General features: G+C 34.2%; 1 protein-coding gene across 2 annotated transcripts; it reads left to right on the top strand.

The window, feature by feature from the left end:
• The first annotated feature begins 823 nt into the window (after window positions 1-823).
• LOC132559383 (eukaryotic translation initiation factor 3 subunit L-like) lies at window positions 824-16,979 on the top strand. Of its 2 annotated transcripts, none has more exons than XM_060223993.1 (19): window positions 824-879; window positions 2,096-2,135; window positions 3,247-3,394; window positions 3,798-3,877; window positions 4,339-4,400; window positions 4,569-4,638; window positions 8,615-8,688; window positions 9,368-9,448; window positions 9,912-10,002; window positions 10,349-10,503; window positions 11,086-11,256; window positions 12,370-12,503; window positions 12,922-13,021; window positions 13,311-13,384; window positions 13,839-13,896; window positions 14,514-14,552; window positions 14,967-15,059; window positions 16,112-16,192; window positions 16,741-16,979. In XM_060223993.1, exons 1-19 carry the CDS (start codon window positions 853-855, stop codon window positions 16,768-16,770), a joined length of 1,608 nt encoding a protein of 535 aa, XP_060079976.1. In that variant the 5' UTR covers window positions 824-852; the 3' UTR covers window positions 16,771-16,979. The 2 variants fall into 2 exon arrangements, with proteins under 2 accessions (XP_060079976.1, XP_060079974.1); XM_060223991.1 differs by lacking the exon at window positions 824-879 and adding an exon at window positions 1,271-1,470.
• The last annotated feature ends 495 nt before the right edge of the window (window positions 16,980-17,474 follow it).

Raw genomic sequence — 17,474 nt, 5'->3', positions numbered from 1 at the left:
ATATTTTTAAAATCTTTAAATGTTAGAGAAAACCCTATTCAAAGTCATAAGTGAAATTTGTTAATAAAGATATTTGGCTGGTATAGGTTTCTAGGATAAAGCCTAACATAGTTTGCAAAATTAACGGACCTTAAACAGTATGCAATGCTAGGCCACATGGATGAAGTTTGTTGAAACTTTTAATGAATTCAGATTAACCAAAAGGCCTTGAGAATCTTGATATTTGGTCGGTAGCCAATAGGTTCCTGGGATGAAGCTAGACTAAGTGTGTGTAAACAGAATACCTAAGTAAATTGAAACATATTCAAGGTCGCAGGGCAAATATGGAAACCAATTAATTTACCAAAAAGCTAAGGGTCTTAATAATTTCAATAATGTGATCTGATTTGTGAAAAGTGTTGAATACCATGCATATAGATATAAACTAAGCCCGTGCTTCAAGTTTACATTGTAGATGTGTTATAAGTTTGAAAGACTGATGCTTGAAGATACAAAGATATTTTTGCACACTTTACTCTATTCGAATCATTATAGATAAAATAATTTGAACATCTCTGGAGCTCACCGTTAAATTGTGTAAAAATCTTTTTCAAAAAATAGTAAGAAAGACATGTCATAATATTGGATCTGTAGTATGTTTGGATAATGGCTATTAAAGTCGTTTCAAGGAATGGTCACGACCCCTATCAAGGTCATCACCTCAGATATTTAAGGCACTGGCACTTGAAATACGAGTCAAAATCTAAAACGTCCTAGTAGGTGAAGGTAGATAACTCTTGATAAAACCTGACACGGAACTCTTTCGCTTTGGAGTTAAGTTTTTTTGGTCTGCCGGTCCTAAATTTCTACGCCATGTGGAGCGAGGAATTTAATCCAGATGTAAGCGAAACAATTTACATATCATTTGCGATATTGATAGAAGTTCACGATAAGTTATCCAACGTTAGTTTTTACAGTGTATGATGATATTAATGTAAGGATGTACCGATGAAGTATTACAGTATGCGTTCCATTCCTCTGCTATTTTTAGCACAACGGAAGATGTCAAATTTCTTCTCCGTCACTTTGGATTGGATGCAGATAAATTTGTAGCTCAGAATACATTGTCGAAACGACTTTGTAGGAAGAGAATGACTTTCATATTTATCTTATCGTATCTTTAGACACAATCATCCTTGGGGGTTGGGGGGGGGGGTGATTTTCCCATTGTGTTACAATATGTTTTGACTTCGATCGAGTGGCACATCAACTCTCCTGTGCATGCAAAACAGCAAAAAAGTATCTCCATGTATAAAATAAAAGTCTAGTAAGAAAGTATACCCAGTCATTCTGATCAAGTTTATTATATGAGAGAGAAGCAGTTTTAATCAAGTGTACCATAATAACAACAACGTACAAAATTGCCATTTTCCTTAAAAACTATCGTCCTTGATGACTACAGCTGATGATGGGATGTTATTTTTTTTACAGGTTTTGCTTATAATTTTAAAACATGTAAAATAAGTTGTTTTGGTGATCGTATCATTAAAGAGAAAATGAAATAATTCTGTTGGATAGACCATCAACTCTTAGTATTTTCAGGAACAAATAAAAAAAATCTTTCTAGGAGATATAACATTTGATTAAATTTTTAAGCGTACATACACTGAAATTAACACTTTTGATACTGTATGGTTTTGTTTGGTTATAGAGTTGAAATTAAATGTAAAATGAAAACTAATCATGTTCAAGCCAGGTTGGGAAATTCATGGATTTTATTTGGATGTATTCTACTTCACTAATTGCAATCTCTGATATCAGAGGAAATCAATTCTCTTAATGTAGCATATTAGTTCATTGGTAGGTCATGAATTTCTGTTAAACATTATCCGAAAGAATGTGTATGAGTCAAGAAAAAATTCCTTTTGCCATTTTCTAGGTGCTGATATTTTTTGTTCTTTTTGTATTTGGTATGTATATGTTCTTTTAAGTAAGTCACTTTTTAGATTGAAAAAGATTGCATGTTTGAAATGCTTTAACCATATGCCTTTTTTCTACTTAAGTGGAAGTAAGTGTGACTCTTTCATTTTCTGACTTCAATATATTTTTTCAACAGTATTATCCAGCTTACCCTGGCGGTGAATATGAGCACACAGGTAGGTGTTTCCTTATATGCTCAATATACAATGCATTAGGTTAAAGGTCAAATAAGTATATTGCTTGCAACAATTTCTGGCTCTTACCACTGGTATGTGGGAGTTTCTTTCACAAAGCAAAGTAATGTTGAAGGAAATTTAATTATAACATAATGGTTAAAACAATAAATTGAAGCGTCCATTTCATATATATAAATTCCAAAGAATTTGATTTGGCAAAGGTCTATATTTGAATTTGTTTATTTGTATTTTTCAAGAACACATATGTTTACATACAAAATTAATTATCAAGTTTTAGCTGATATTTGCTCTGGTTGATTAACTTTTATTTTTCAGTAAAATATGTTTTATATTTACATTTGTGTGCTACTGTCCCATTACCACAGTACTAGATGTCCACTAATGATGAGAATATCACTGCAGCTATAGTTTCACTGTGTCATGATCATGATGTCACTGTACTGTTTCTGGTCATTCCTTGTTTTAGCTGTTCCCATAACTATATTTATTCCATTGTATAAGTCAATACAACTGTATATCTAATTAATATTGGCTGAAATTTTAATGGTAATGTAAAAACGAGTGTTTTATTAATCTAATTATGGTTGATATAACTGAAAGATGCCCTTCTGTCATATTTTCAATGCTAGATTTTTGTGGAATTAGCAAGTAGGTAATTTACCTTAAATCAGCTATACATGTAAATAAATATTTAAAAAACACACTTTACTTAAATGGCCTATAAAAACAGTCAATATTAAACTTTTTATTTAAGTTCATGAGAAAATTTTGCAGGGAGCATATAATCGCCACTATGTCCATTCGTCTTTTCATGTCCGGAGCATAACTTTGCCCACAGTTAAACTAGGATCTTTGTGTAAACATTGATCATAATTAGATGATGTGCAGTGTACCAAATTCATAATTAACACAAAGTTTATTAGAGTTTATCCTTTTGCAGTTTCCAACTAAGCTTCATGGAGAGTAATATTAATTATCACAAGCTGTATAATATGTTTAACTCTTAATATGAGATGTTTGGTTGGGGAGGGATATACACTTTATATATGGTACATGTTCGTTCAGTTTACAATTGATACAATGTTTGCAGGAGACCCCAGACAGGACCTAGAGTATGAGCGACAGTACCAGGCACAAACCTACATAATCCCAGATGTCATCAAGAGCTTTTTTGAATACTTTCATAAAAGTGTCCATGAACAGAACATTTTTGAGATACAAAATGCCTATGAGAATGGGTAGGTGGATGATTTTAATGTTAATTGTATTTCTACCTCACCTATTGTAAAAGCATTTATTTTTTGTTGAGAATTTATTTTCGTTAAATGTTTGGGTACTCTAAATATACAAATTTATATGCCATGAAATAATCCAGAGATAAAACTTGACATGGATTTTTGTACCAAAAGATTTCTAATGGAACATGTAACCACTAAATCAAGAACCAATGGAATGTTTACAGTATTTTTGGAAAACCACAAAATTTGAGCTCCACAAAAATATGAGATTTTACAGTATACATCAAGATTTCAATTTGGTGCTAATTGTTCAAATTATTAAACTTGTCTGTGAGAAACAGGTGAGCTTGGTGCTGTGTTTAGTTTGTAGAAATGGTAATATCTTGTTTGTTAATTTCTTTAGGTTTAACAAGCTTACAGACAAGTTTTTCAAGACCTCTCCATGGCCAGATGCAGAAGTAGTGGCACCAATTGTTGGGAATGGTAATTTATTTTGTTAAATAACAGCTGTTGTATTCCTAAGCCTGGTTTTTCATATTGATGAACTTTGTGTCCTGAAAGAGTACTAATTACATGTGAGAAATATAGAAAGCACATGAAAAAGTTTTTTTTTTTAACCTTATCTGCTTCATAAAACTCAAATCAAAGATCTTATTTATCACTTGAAATGTCATGTATCTTGAAATACAAGTTCAGATTTGTCATGTCAACCAAGAAAACAATGTTCATTAATGTTAATTCCTTTTCCAAAACAATCAGCATGCTAATTTTTGGTTTGAATATTACATGTCTTCCTGAATGTGTCCTTTATGTGAAACTATTGAACCAGCTATAAGTGTATTTAATATTTAGTTATCATCATGAGATGTAGTAGAATCTACTTTGTATCCTTTTAGATACTTACTGTACAAATCTATTCACTTAGTCTGTTGATAATATTCCAGATCACATCTTCCTGATCTTGTACAAAGAACTCTACTACAGACACATTTATGCAAGGGTTCAGGTAGGTTGTCACATTATTGTATATAACTGTTGTAAATTTCAATTTTAAAAGGAACCAAGTCATCTATGCAGGCAATTCTGATGGGGAAAATTAAAACGAAAATATCACGTATGACTGAACAAAAAAATGAGCATTTATTTAATTGATTATTTCTCCAATTTGTTGTAGAATGGACCTTCCTTGGAACAAAGATTTGAATCCTACTACAACTACTGTAATTTATTTAACTACATCTTGAGTAAGTATGAGGCCACAAATTGTATCAATATTTCTCTGGTTTTATATAATATTTGAATTCTTCAAAAATACCTGCCAATTTGTTTAACACAAAGTTCTTTTTCAAAACATGGACAAGGTTCATCATTAAGAGACCAGTGTGTTTTTAGGTCATCTGGACCCGAAGGGTCCGATGACCTATAGTCATCATGCTTCGTCCGTCGTCGTCCGCCGTGCGCCGTGCGCCGTGCGCCGTCCGTAAACTTTTCATTCAAACGACTTCTTCTCAAATACTAGAAGGTCTAGGGGGCTAATACTTGGCACAGAGGATACTGGCATGGAGCTCTACCAAGTTTGTTCAAATGAATGACCTTGACCCACTTTAAAGGTCACAGGGGTCAAATATGTTAAAATCTTTAAACAACTTCTTCTCATTAACCAAAAGGCTCAGAGTGTAGATATTGGGCCTGTGACATGCTGGGATGAAGGGCTATCAAGTTTGTTTAAATGAATGACCTTGAACAACTTTCAAGGTCACAGGGGTCAAATATGTCAAAATCTTTAAATAACTTCTTCTCAAATACTAGAAGGCCTAGGGGGCTAATACTTGGCCCATAGCATGCTGGCATGGAGCCCTACAAAGTTTGTTCAAAAGAATGACCTTGGCCCACTTTCAAGGTCACAGGGGTCAAATATGTTAAAATATACAAAGGACTTCATCTCAATAAGCAAAAGTCTATGAGTGCCGATATTGGGTCTGTAGCATGCTGGGAGGAAAGGCTACCAAGTTTATTTAAATGAATGACCTTGAACAACTTTCAAGGTCGCAGGGGTCAAATATGTCAAAATCTTTAAATAACTTCTTCTCAAATACTAGAAGGCCTAGGGGGCTAATACTTGGCCCATAGCATGCTGGCATGGAGCCCTACAAAGTTTGTTCAAATGAATGACCTTGGCCCACTTTCAAGGTCACAGGGGTCAAATATGTTAAAATATACAAAGGACTTCATCTCAATAAGAAAAAATCTATGAGTGCTGATATTGGGTCTGTAGCATGCTGGCATGGAGCCCTACAAAGTTTGTTCAAAAGAATGACCTTGGCCCACTTTCAAGGTCACAGGGGTCAAATATGTTAAAATATACAAAGGACTTCATCTCAATAAGCAAAAGTCTATGAGTGCCGATATTGGGTCTGTAGCATGCTGGGAGGAAAGGCTACCAAGTTTATTCAAATGAATAACCTCAACCCACTTTCAAGGTCACAGGGGTCAAATATGTTAAAATATTTAAACAACTTCTTCTCATTAACCAAAAGGCTCAGAGTGTAGATATTGGGCCTGTGACATGCTGGGATGAAGGACTACCAAGTTTGTTCAAATGAATGACCTTGAACCACTTTAAAGGTCACAGGGGTCAAATATGTTAAAATATTTAAACAACTTCTTCTCAATAACCAAAAGGCTCAGATTGCTGATATTGTGCCTGTGGCATGCTGGGATGAAGGGCTATCAAGTTTGTTTAAATGAATGACCTTGAACAACTTTCAAGGTCACAGGGGTCAAATATGTCAAAATCTTTAAATAACTTCTTCTCAAATACTAGAAGGCCTAGGGGGCTAATACTTGGCCCATAGCATGCTGGCATGGAGCCCTACAAAGTTTGTTCAAATGAATGACCTTGGCCCACTTTCAAGGTCACAGGGGTCAAATATGTTAAAATATACAAAGGACTTCATCTCAATAAGAAAAAATCTATGAGTGCCGATATTGGGTCTGTAGCATGCTGGGAGGAAAGGCTACCAAGTTTATTTAAATGAATGACCTTGAACAACTTTCAAGGTCGCAGGGGTCAAATATGTCAAAATCTTTAAATAACTTCTTCTCAAATACTAGAAGGCCTAGGGGGCTAATACTTGGCCCATAGCATGCTGGCATGGAGCCCTACAAAGTTTGTTCAAATGAATGACCTTGGCCCACTTTCAAGGTCACAGGGGTCAAATATGTTAAAATATACAAAGGACTTCATCTCAATAAGAAAAAATCTATGAGTGCTGATATTGGGTCTGTAGCATGCTGGGAGGAAAGGCTACCAAGTTTATTTAAATGAATGACCTTGAACAACTTTCAAGGTCGCAGGGGTCAAATATGTCAAAATCTTTAAATAACTTCTTCTCAAATACTAGAAGGCCTAGGGGGCTAATACTTGGCCCATAGCATGCTGGCATGGAGCCCTACAAAGTTTGTTCAAATGAATGACCTTGGCCCACTTTCAAGGTCACAGGGGTCAAATATGTTAAAATATACAAAGGACTTCATCTCAATAAGCAAAAGTCTATGAGTGCCGATATTGGGTCTGTAGCATGCTGGGAGGAAAGGCTACCAAGTTTATTCAAATGAATAACCTCAACCCACTTTCAAGGTCACAGGGGTCAAATATGTTAAAATCTTTAAACAACTTCTTCTCAATAACCAAAAGGCTCAGATTGCTGATATTGTGCCTGTGGCATGCTGGGATGAAGGGCTATCAAGTTTGTTTAAATGAATGACCTTGAACAACTTTCAAGGTCACAGGGGTCAAATATGTCAAAATCTTTAAATAACTTCTTCTCAAATACTAGAAGGCCTAGGGGGCTAATACTTGGCCCATAGCATGCTGGCATGGAGCCCTACAAAGTTTGTTCAAAAGAATGACCTTGGCCCACTTTCAAGGTCACAGGGGTCAAATATGTTAAAATATACAAAGGACTTCATCTCAATAAGCAAAAGTCTATGAGTGCCGATATTGGGTCTGTAGCATGCTGGGAGGAAAGGCTACCAAGTTTATTCAAATGAATGACCTCAACCCACTTTCAAGGTCACAGGGGTCAAATATGTTAAAATATACAAACGACTTCTTCTCAACAAGCAAAAGTCCATGAGTGCTGATATTGGGCCTGTAAGATGCTTGGAGGAGAGGCTACCAAGTTTGTTCAAATGAATGACCTCAACCCACTTTCTAGGTTTGGCTTGCTTTTTGTCAGATGACCGTTAAGGCCCATGGGCCTCTTGTTAAAACCTAGTCTCATTACTAAGAGATAAAACTTGGGTTCTGGAATTATTTCAATGCCGAGAGTTTAATGCATTCTTAAAAGTAGTCCAATTCCCGGGAGATAAATAGGGTTTATACTGCATTGTCAAGTCCCACAGGAAAAACAGGAGTCCAAGATTAAATCACAACGGAATCTAAGATTTCTTTCATTCATTTATTAATTTACAAATATGTATTCTTAAAAGTAGTCCGATTCCTGGGAGATAAATAGGGTTTATACTGTGTTGTCAAGTCCCACAGGAAAAACAGGAGTCCAAGATTAAATCACAACGGAATCTTGGATTTCTTTCGTTTATTTATTAATTTACAAGTATGTTGTACAACATTTCATTACATCTTTGTAAAATTGCTGCCATATTAACAAGTGATTTCCTTAATAAGTGTGTAACATATTTACTCGTCACAACTACTATGTAATGAATAGCATTTTCAGTTTGATGAATATTTTCCTTTTACCAGTTTTCAATTGCTTGTTTAAAATGTTTTGCAAGAACAGATATAGTGGGTATAAACTTAGTGCTCTATTGGGTAGGTTTGTCTACATAGGTATCAATAAGTATGTTGAATATAAAACTTGAATGATAAATATTTTTGAAAAGCTGTTGCAGTTAATTAATTGCTAATAGTAGTCATGAATGGAATTTGGTAAGAAGTCTTAGTTACTCATTTTAATTAAGTGTAATGACAAGAAATGGCAGCTGTAATGTATCACACAAAATATATTTTAAAGGATTGTGTCACAACCTCAACTCAAGTCTTAATAACCAAGGATAACAAACAAAGCTTTAAAACTAAATGTCTGAAAACCCCCTTGATTTGGTTAAATTATCTTCTCATGTCTGTGTACACATTTACTTTATACTTATATTATAATTCACCAAGTACCTGTGTTATTTTAACTCTCACAATAGACGCAGAAGGCCCGGTCCCGTTGGAGTTACCTAACCAGTGGTTGTGGGATATCATTGATGAGTTCATCTACCAGGTTTGTACATCTATACCTCAATAGATTGTCTTACTTTCTTGTTTTTCCTAGTATTCGAGGGAAATAATGTAACAATTTCAAATTTTTATCAATGGTTTCCACAACTGTCATAACTATTAAAAGAATGTGATGCTCCTGATAGTTAATCCATCAAAAGAAAGCTGTAACTGCTAAGGATTTGATCAATATTTGATGTCCTGTACATAGTTGTACAATAGCGATTATTTACTAAGTATAGATGTAATCCAGTGTCTTTCCAGCAGCCTTTTCCTCCAACATCTCTTTACCTGAATGTTGGTTAGATTTAAATAAATCTTGGCTGTAAAAATCTCTGTTCCAAAGGAGCTCAGCTTGTTTCAATAAAGGTCTGAGTCCATAAAAATGAAAATGAATTGAGATTTCAACTACCAATTAAATCACTGTGATGAAAGCGGATATGGCTTAACATCAGCAAAAAACACTTACAGCATTTCCAGTGCAACTTGTTTTAATAGATAACAGTGGCATAGTAGTAGGGAAACCTGTCTCACCGATTGGTAAATGAATTAAATAAGGATGTAATCTTATTTGTGGATGACTTTTTCTGATAAATAATTTGATAGATAGTTCTTTAAATCAGGATGTTTAGGTAATTACAGTATTTTACTATTGTATTAAACTTGTTTCTTTGTCGATCCAGTTTCAGTGTTTCAGCATCTACCGCTGTAAAGTCACTAAAAAATCAGAGGAAGAAATCGCCTATCTCAGAGCGAACCCCAAGGTATATATCACTTATTTTACTTGGTTACTGAACGGTTAAGTCAGGTTAATATCATGATCCATTGATTAGTGTCAGCATTTTCTTTCAAGGTTGGAAAATTCTTTTCATTTTTGACAGTCACTTGATTTGTGATATCCTAATGCAAAACATGATGTCATTTTTTTCAATAACTATATATTTAAACAATTATAAACAACATAAAAAAATGATACATTCAAATCAGATTTAGGAAACAAGCTTATCAGCTGTTATCATATTTTCTATGAAAAATAAATTATATTTAAACCATATACTTATATACAGAACAATTTTGACAATATAATGGAACGGTTTTTTTTAATGTCACATGTCCATATTAAGAACATACAAACATTACTTCCATCTTCTTTGCCTTTTACTTAGTATTTTCATACTCAGTCTTCATACCTATTATTATCAATTAAGGATGATGTTTGTTGTTTAGATATGGAATGTACACAGTGTGCTGAATGTTCTGCATTCATTGGTTGAGAAGTCGAGCATCAACAGGCAGCTGGAGGTCTATACCAGTGGAGGTAGGTCATTCTATTGTAATAGTGTACAGTTGTCACTGTTTTCTGTGAAGCATGTATCATATCTGCCCTTCAATACTTAATTTAGGGAAATGATTAAAATATATAATTACTGCAAGAAAAAGGATCCATGCCTTGCTTTATGATTTAATGTGATGTAACATAAGCATATATTTCAGGATTCTATTACATATCTTCCATAATTCCTCCATGAGCTGGCACATATCTGATTCAAAATCAGGGAAGGGACTCATTACAGGAAACTGATATTACAGGGCTAACACCATGCCTTGTATCTCATGTTTGTCCTGACTCATGGTATTAAGGTGAATCTGTTTTTCATTTGCAGGTGATCCTGACAGCGTGGCAGGGGAGTTTGGACAACACTCTCTGTACAAAATGTTGGGATACTTCAGCCTTATTGGGCTTCTGAGGCTTCATTCTCTCCTAGGAGACTACTACCAGGCTCTCAAGTGTCTAGAGTGTATCGACTTTAACAAGAAGGTATTCAACTCGTAGTGATTTAGAATTGATTCTCATTGATTGATCCCATTCCTTTGTGAAGAGTCTATTTCTTGACTGCAAAGTGTACAAAATTGTTTCTTTTTTTTTTACTAAGTATGAATAACAGTTATTTGTAGATACTGATTGACTTACAAAATGCACGTGTGCTGTAGCTATACGTGGCAGTAATGAAGTGGAAATAGTGCTTTATAGTTTTTCTTTAATATTTAATATAATTTGATGTTTTGGTTTAATGTATAGTTGTTTAATTTTGCACTTCTAATATCTACGGTTGTCCTGGTTTGGGCTAGTTCACTGGTAATAAATTTCATACATATATTTGTTTGATGAGCTGGTATCAATGATACAGGTATAACAACATTTTCTCAAATTTTCATTCAGTGTAGAAATGTTCACTGGATATTTAATTTTGTACTCTGTTTATGGACGTGTAATAAGGCAAAATCAATATTACCAATTATACAGTACAGTACATGATTTGTTGAAATTCCTGATGTCTTTAAAAATGTTTCAAAAATGTCTCATCATTCGTGAATTGTTATGAAGTTGTTACTTTTCCAGAACATGTACTCTCGAGTACCAGCCTGCCAGATCACTACGTTCTACTATGTTGGTTTTGCTTACTTGATGATGAGGCGTTACCAGGATGCCATTCGTACTTTCTCCAACATCCTTCTATACATCCAGAGGACAAAACAGATGTTCCAGACAAGGGCTCAGCTCTATGATCAGGTATAATAGATTGGTGTATGCGAAGTAGATAAAATTATGTATCGAGCCAAATTGAACAGACAGGCTGCCATCTTGGATTTTGACTGTTTCAGTTTGTTATCTCTATTTTTTAAGTACAGGATGATTCTTCTGTCCCGAGTTGTGTATGATCAATTTCAGGACTGATTAGAAAATCAGTATAGCTGACAGGCATCTATCTTGCATTTTGCCAGTTAAAGTTTATTACTATTTTTCGTAAGAATGTACACTCCTCTCAATCCCAGGTTGTTCAAGATCAATTTAGTAACTTAATAGAAAAACGAAATAAACAACAGACAGACATCAAGGATTTTGACAGTTAAAGTTTGTTATTGCTTATTCTCAAATTTCATCCATCAGTCCCTCCTGGTCCCTCATTCTGCATGCTCAGTTTTCAGAACAATTTGGAAAAAAATTGAATGGCTGACAAAAGGGCAAATAAGCGAAGACAAAAGAAAGTAAATATCCAACTTATTTGCCATTCTCTGATTGGCTAAGAAGTGATTGGTCATAAGCATCCTTAGGTGAAGAGGAACAAATTTTGTATAAGTGATGGGTCTGAACCCTTTGGGGCCAGAGGAATGGTGCCCAATAGGGGAAAATCTTTCAGTTTCTTTAAAAGTATCTTGTTCTAAAGGAATTTTAGGTTATTCTCCAAATTTGGTCTGAAGCATGCTTTGGTGAAGGGAAATCGGTTTTGAATAAACTTTGGGTTTTGGCAGAGCCCAATAGGGGAAATAGAGCAAAATTCTGTAAAATCTTTCTTCTTCCGTAGGAATACCTGGATGTTATCTCAATTTAGCTTGAAGCATGTTTTGGGCGAAGAAGAATCCATTTTATATAAATGGTGGATCTTGGCTCCGTAGGGCAGGAGGAGTGGGGTCCATTAGGGGAAATAGGACAAATTATTTAAAATTATTCTTCTTAGGTAGAAATGCCTGGATTCTATCCCAATTTGGTCTGAGAGAATTTATAAAGGACATTTTCATGTCAATATGTTGAATATTTAGATTTTTGAGATTTCAGATATTTGGATTTGTAAATTTTTATTATGGTACATATCACAGATAGAGCTATCTATGTCACTCTTCACAGATCTCCAAGATGAATGATAAGATGTATACTCTGTTGGCTATCTGCCTTGTCCTCCACCCAATGCGTATTGATGAAAGTGTCCACTCACAGCTCAGGGAGAAATTTGCTGATAAAACATTGCGAATGCAGAAAGGGTAATGTATCCACGGCAGATATGTTGTTCCATACTCATTACATGTACTAGTGTGTCACTGCTTCAAACTTCAGTGATTTCTGCATCACATTTAGTTCAGTAATTAACTATTGTGGGCCTATACTATACTATCATAATTTTTTTTATCATCCCTGCAATGAACTCTTGAGAAATTGTTTAGATCACAGAAGTGTAAGGTATGCAAAAGAAAATTGGTTAATAGCATCAAGTTGATGATGTCCAGATTGACATGAATACTCTTGGATGGAAAAATTATTCAGGTACTTTATCAATGGGCTTTGCTATAGCTTGTTATATAAATTAACCAAACTCCTGTTGCTATGGTTATAAGACTACTCTGTTTCAGTATCATATACACTCTCTGATTTGTTTGTTGATTGAAACCTTTGATGTTCCAGAGACCAGGATGAGTTCCAACAAAACTTTTCCTTTGCCTGTCCAAAATTCCTGTCGCCGGTCCCACCCAACTATGATGCCATGGCAGTCATCAACCATAAGGTATGTTACAGGCTGTTATTTACAAAGATAAAGTGCTTTTGTTTTACAGGTAAACAACATTGTAAAATCAAAACTTTGAAATAAACTGTAAACTGATTTGCATTTGCATCTTCTGAAATTTTTTTTTTTTAAGTTAGAATTTTTAACAGATTTTATAATTCATATGATACCAAATAAGTGGTTTTATTCGTTTTGGTCTAAAACAAGTACAAATTTCAAAGTGACTGATTATTTAATTGTATATGATACAGTGGTATCTTGTATGTAATAGTGAATGTTGTTATTGTAGGAGCCATTTCAGCTTCAGCTGAAAGTTTTTCTTGAGGAAGTGAGACAACAGATAGTGTTACCTACCATACGCAGGTGAGTTCATAATGTAGACACTTACGTTTTGTGTGTAAATTACAACATTTTTGTGTGTGCTTTATTTAATGCAATTTTGCCCAAAGGCCTCGGTCCAAAACCTAATTTGCAATAGCAGAGATGCTATTTCTTAATCAAAAGTAACAAGTGTTATCTGAAACTTTTGGTGGAAGCTGAGTTTAGGATTAAACACCTAGTTTTGTCTATTTCAGAGCCAGGAAAAACTTTTGTTGAACATTCTTTATCTGTTGATCACAGATCATGATGTATATTTTACCTCACTATGATGAATTATTTCAGTGATGTAGATCGTTACAAAAATCATTACCTTTCAACGTAAAGTAGTTTTTTTGGAAATCGCATAACTGAAAAAGCCTTCATATTGGTAGATTTTAAAATTTATAAATGTTATCTTGTCCTTAAATTATGAAACTATTTATGTTTTTTTTTTCAGCTATCTGAAGCTTTACACCACTCTACCATTGACAAAGCTAGCAGTTTTCATGGACATGGTGAGTACCGAGTACAGAAAGCATGAAACACCAGTATATTTTTCCATGCATGACTTCACCCTCTCCAACAAGAGAGCTACTCTTCTACAATAGGTTTTATCACCAATTTTCAAACGATTAGCAGTTACAAACCAGTTACCATATTTTCTTAATTATAAGCCACAACTTTTTTCCTCATTGATCGGACGCACAGCTTATATACCAGTGCAGTATATATGTGGAGGGAAAAAAAAATGGAACAAAATGCATGTTTGTGACTGAAACAGATTGTGTAGAACCGTCACTTGTAATTGTGTACAGGATGATTGAAAAATACAATAAAAATAGCACTCTCACGGATTTAATTAATCATACCTTTTAATATGAATCACAATTGAATCTTCTTGATTTTTGCGGTTACTTCAAGGCAATTACAAAAAGGCATGGTAGAAGTTTAACAATAGCCTATTGCTCCCTGCAGTTTATATACCTGTGGCATAACGGAAAAAAACATGTTTATGACTTTGGTAAACATAATGGTTACCACATTGTGCAGGAAATTGGGGAGGGGTTTACAGATATTCTACTTGTTACCTTTATCTGGTTTCACTTGCAAAGTTCTCTTTATTTCTTTTCAGTCTGAGGATGAGCTCCGAACTCACTTGATGTGCTTTAAGGTACGGAATAATCTTCGACATGTGGATTAAAATTGATGCCAAGTTCTGTAAAAACTGATGAATTAGTCATGACTAGTTCAAAGCTGTCTCTCATAGCACTTCAAACATCATATTGATTGGTATATACCTACCTCCTGCACAGAAGTAGTAGGAAAGGAATCAATATCTAGTGTACATGTTTAGTTGCTAGAAGCTGACAATATCACTGTCTGTAAACTATCTTCCTGTAAACATTGGTGTCTGGTCTTGATGCCAGTGAACTGGTGTTTTAAGACAGTGTTGATACTAAGGGTACTCTTGTAAAAATTTAAGATTTGATAATTTAATAAATTTGGTGACACCTAACCCTAATTTTACTTTCCACTCAGACTTGAATAAGGAGACACTATTTATTTATTTGTTATCTTATTTTAGCACAAGATGAAGAACTTGGTTTGGACAAAGGGAACAAGTGGACTTGATGGCGAGTTTCAATCCGCATCAGAAGTGGACTTCTACATTGACAAGGTAAGCACTCGCTAATAGGGTGTACTTGTTTGATGATGTCATTGACTTTGCTATGAGGTATGCTGCAAAAAAGATTTCACCCTTTGGTATTTAGTATAACAGCATCTTTTAACCAAATACACTCAAGATAATTGATATAAGAAGGATTGAGAATGGGAGATAACCAATATAAGAGGAATTGAGAAAGGGAGATAATCAATATAAAAGAATTGAGACAGGGAGATAGAAATTCATTGTGAAGGCATTATAATGTAAGGGATTAGAAATGGCCTAGTATCAGAGAGATTGATAAATGCTGGAAGGAAATTTTGGTCTGGTTGTAGTATAATATACAGTAAAAAACCAATAAGTTGATGGGGCCAAATGAAATATGTTTTTATGAACTGAGATATTCTGCTATAAAGACTGACCTCATTTTCATGTGTGCGACAGTAATGAATATATATAAAAACACATGATATTTTTATACACTAACAATGTCTTTATTTAAATAAACAGTTACAAGTACAATTGTGAAACAATAAATGTGAAATGGTCATCAATGCAGCACACATGTGGATACAAGTCAACTTTCATGCATGTAAATTAGTCATATTGATACCTAAAGGAATATGAATATTGTACTCACATTTTTATCTTCAAGACTAAGAAGTCCCGTCAACAATTTTTGAAAGAAAACTCAATAAATATGTACTCATGAACATTGTGCATTGTAATAACATCGATATCACAGAGCTAGGTTGTGAAAATGTGAATGCCACTGCAACATCAATGAACCACAGTGTAAGAGCATATACCATAAAATGAAAAAAAGGTTGCAGGGAATTTGGTAGAATTTAGAAGAGATGGAATCATACATGTTTAATAAGTTAAAAAAAAAGGAGAAAAATTGCGCCTGAATAAAAAATTTTGACTCATCTGATATATTCGATTCCAGCGTGTTTGATACATGCAAGTTTTACTGTACCTTACACTAAAAACAGCAGTATTATGTCTCATTCCCCTGAAACTTGATCAACAGCAATTTTTATATTTGTTTCTATTGCTTGCAGGACATGATCCACATCGCCGACACAAAAGTAGCTCGTCGTTATGGAGACTTCTTCATCAGGCAGATACACAAGTTTGAGGAGGTACAATACAGTATTAAATTCATAGTCATCAGAACAATTTGAATACCCTATAACCTTGTTGTAACCATTTTATTATGATAATGGACAAATTACCAGGATGTGATTTAATATGATGAAACAGCTAGATGTTAAATACTGGCTATGAAGTTTAGATATTTTGTCATGAAACAGACTTTTAGTTTTCTTTTTTATCGAGGAATCTTTCCAAAGTTTTGTTTCATTCTTGAACACATTAAAGAATAGGAGCTATAAAAGTCAACCATTATTTCAAACTGTTTTTATTCCTGTGAATTACAAGTTACTGGTAGATAAAGTGAGGTAGCTTAACACACAATATTATTAGGGTTATTTCATTAAAACATCTATCCCATCCTAGGACTTAAGATTTTGTTTAGGACGATCACCATGCAATAATCATGAAAATGAACCATGGATAGATGTGATATATTTTGGAGCCCTGATGTTAAGTAGATATTTTTACTAGAATAACCCATAGAAGGGTGATAGGATAGACAATGTAGAGGTAATGATATACTTTAATTTTACAGATCACCAAGAACTTGAAGCTTGTGAAATAGACTGACATGTTCAAGTGCTGAATTAGACTTGCCTCCATAAGGGATGCAAATTTTAAGAATGACACTGTCTGGATTGTGTTTTATAGTAGATGATCATAGGGATTTTACCAACTCATCTGATGATTCTACATTTGGAGGAAGTCAACAGCTTTTTGTCAAGAGTTTGCAAAACTAAACACAGGATCTGTAAATTAAAATCTCTATACCAAGTTTTGGTTTTTTTTCTTTTCCTTGAAAACTAGATGTTTCTCTGCAACACAAATGCTGCCACTAGCAACCAATTAGAACTAAGGAGTTTTGTGTGCGTTATTGGTCACTTTTTAACCAATACTCATCAGGTTTTGCCTGTTATGGTCGGTCATGTGCAAGACTTCTCATATTTCAAACAAGTTCTCAATTTCCACCAATGAGATTAGGTTAAAAGCATGCCTAATATTTTTTGAAATTTTTCTAGCCTGTTCAAAATTCAATATGGTCACCAGGGTCATTTCTTGAAAACAGATTTTAAACTTCTTCAGGTCCAATGGTGGTATTGAGCTGAAAATTGGTGGAAAAAGTGTGATTTTTTGGCATTATCAAACTTTGGCATGATAGGAACAGCTGATATTTGTATCATGATTGAAATGTTTGTGAAATTTTGTGGTAATGTTAGGAAAATGAAATGAAAAGCCTTGTTTTTGTTGCCTGAACTGCTATTTTATCTG

Source organism: Ylistrum balloti, unplaced genomic scaffold, assembly GCF_031769215.1.
Source record: "Ylistrum balloti isolate Yb309-2 unplaced genomic scaffold, AGI_CSIRO_Ybal_v1 Utg370902, whole genome shotgun sequence".
NCBI lineage: Eukaryota > Metazoa > Mollusca > Bivalvia > Pectinida > Pectinidae > Ylistrum > Ylistrum balloti.
The sequence above is the reverse complement of the archived record's forward strand: the minus strand, read 5'-3'. Positions and strand labels throughout refer to the sequence as shown.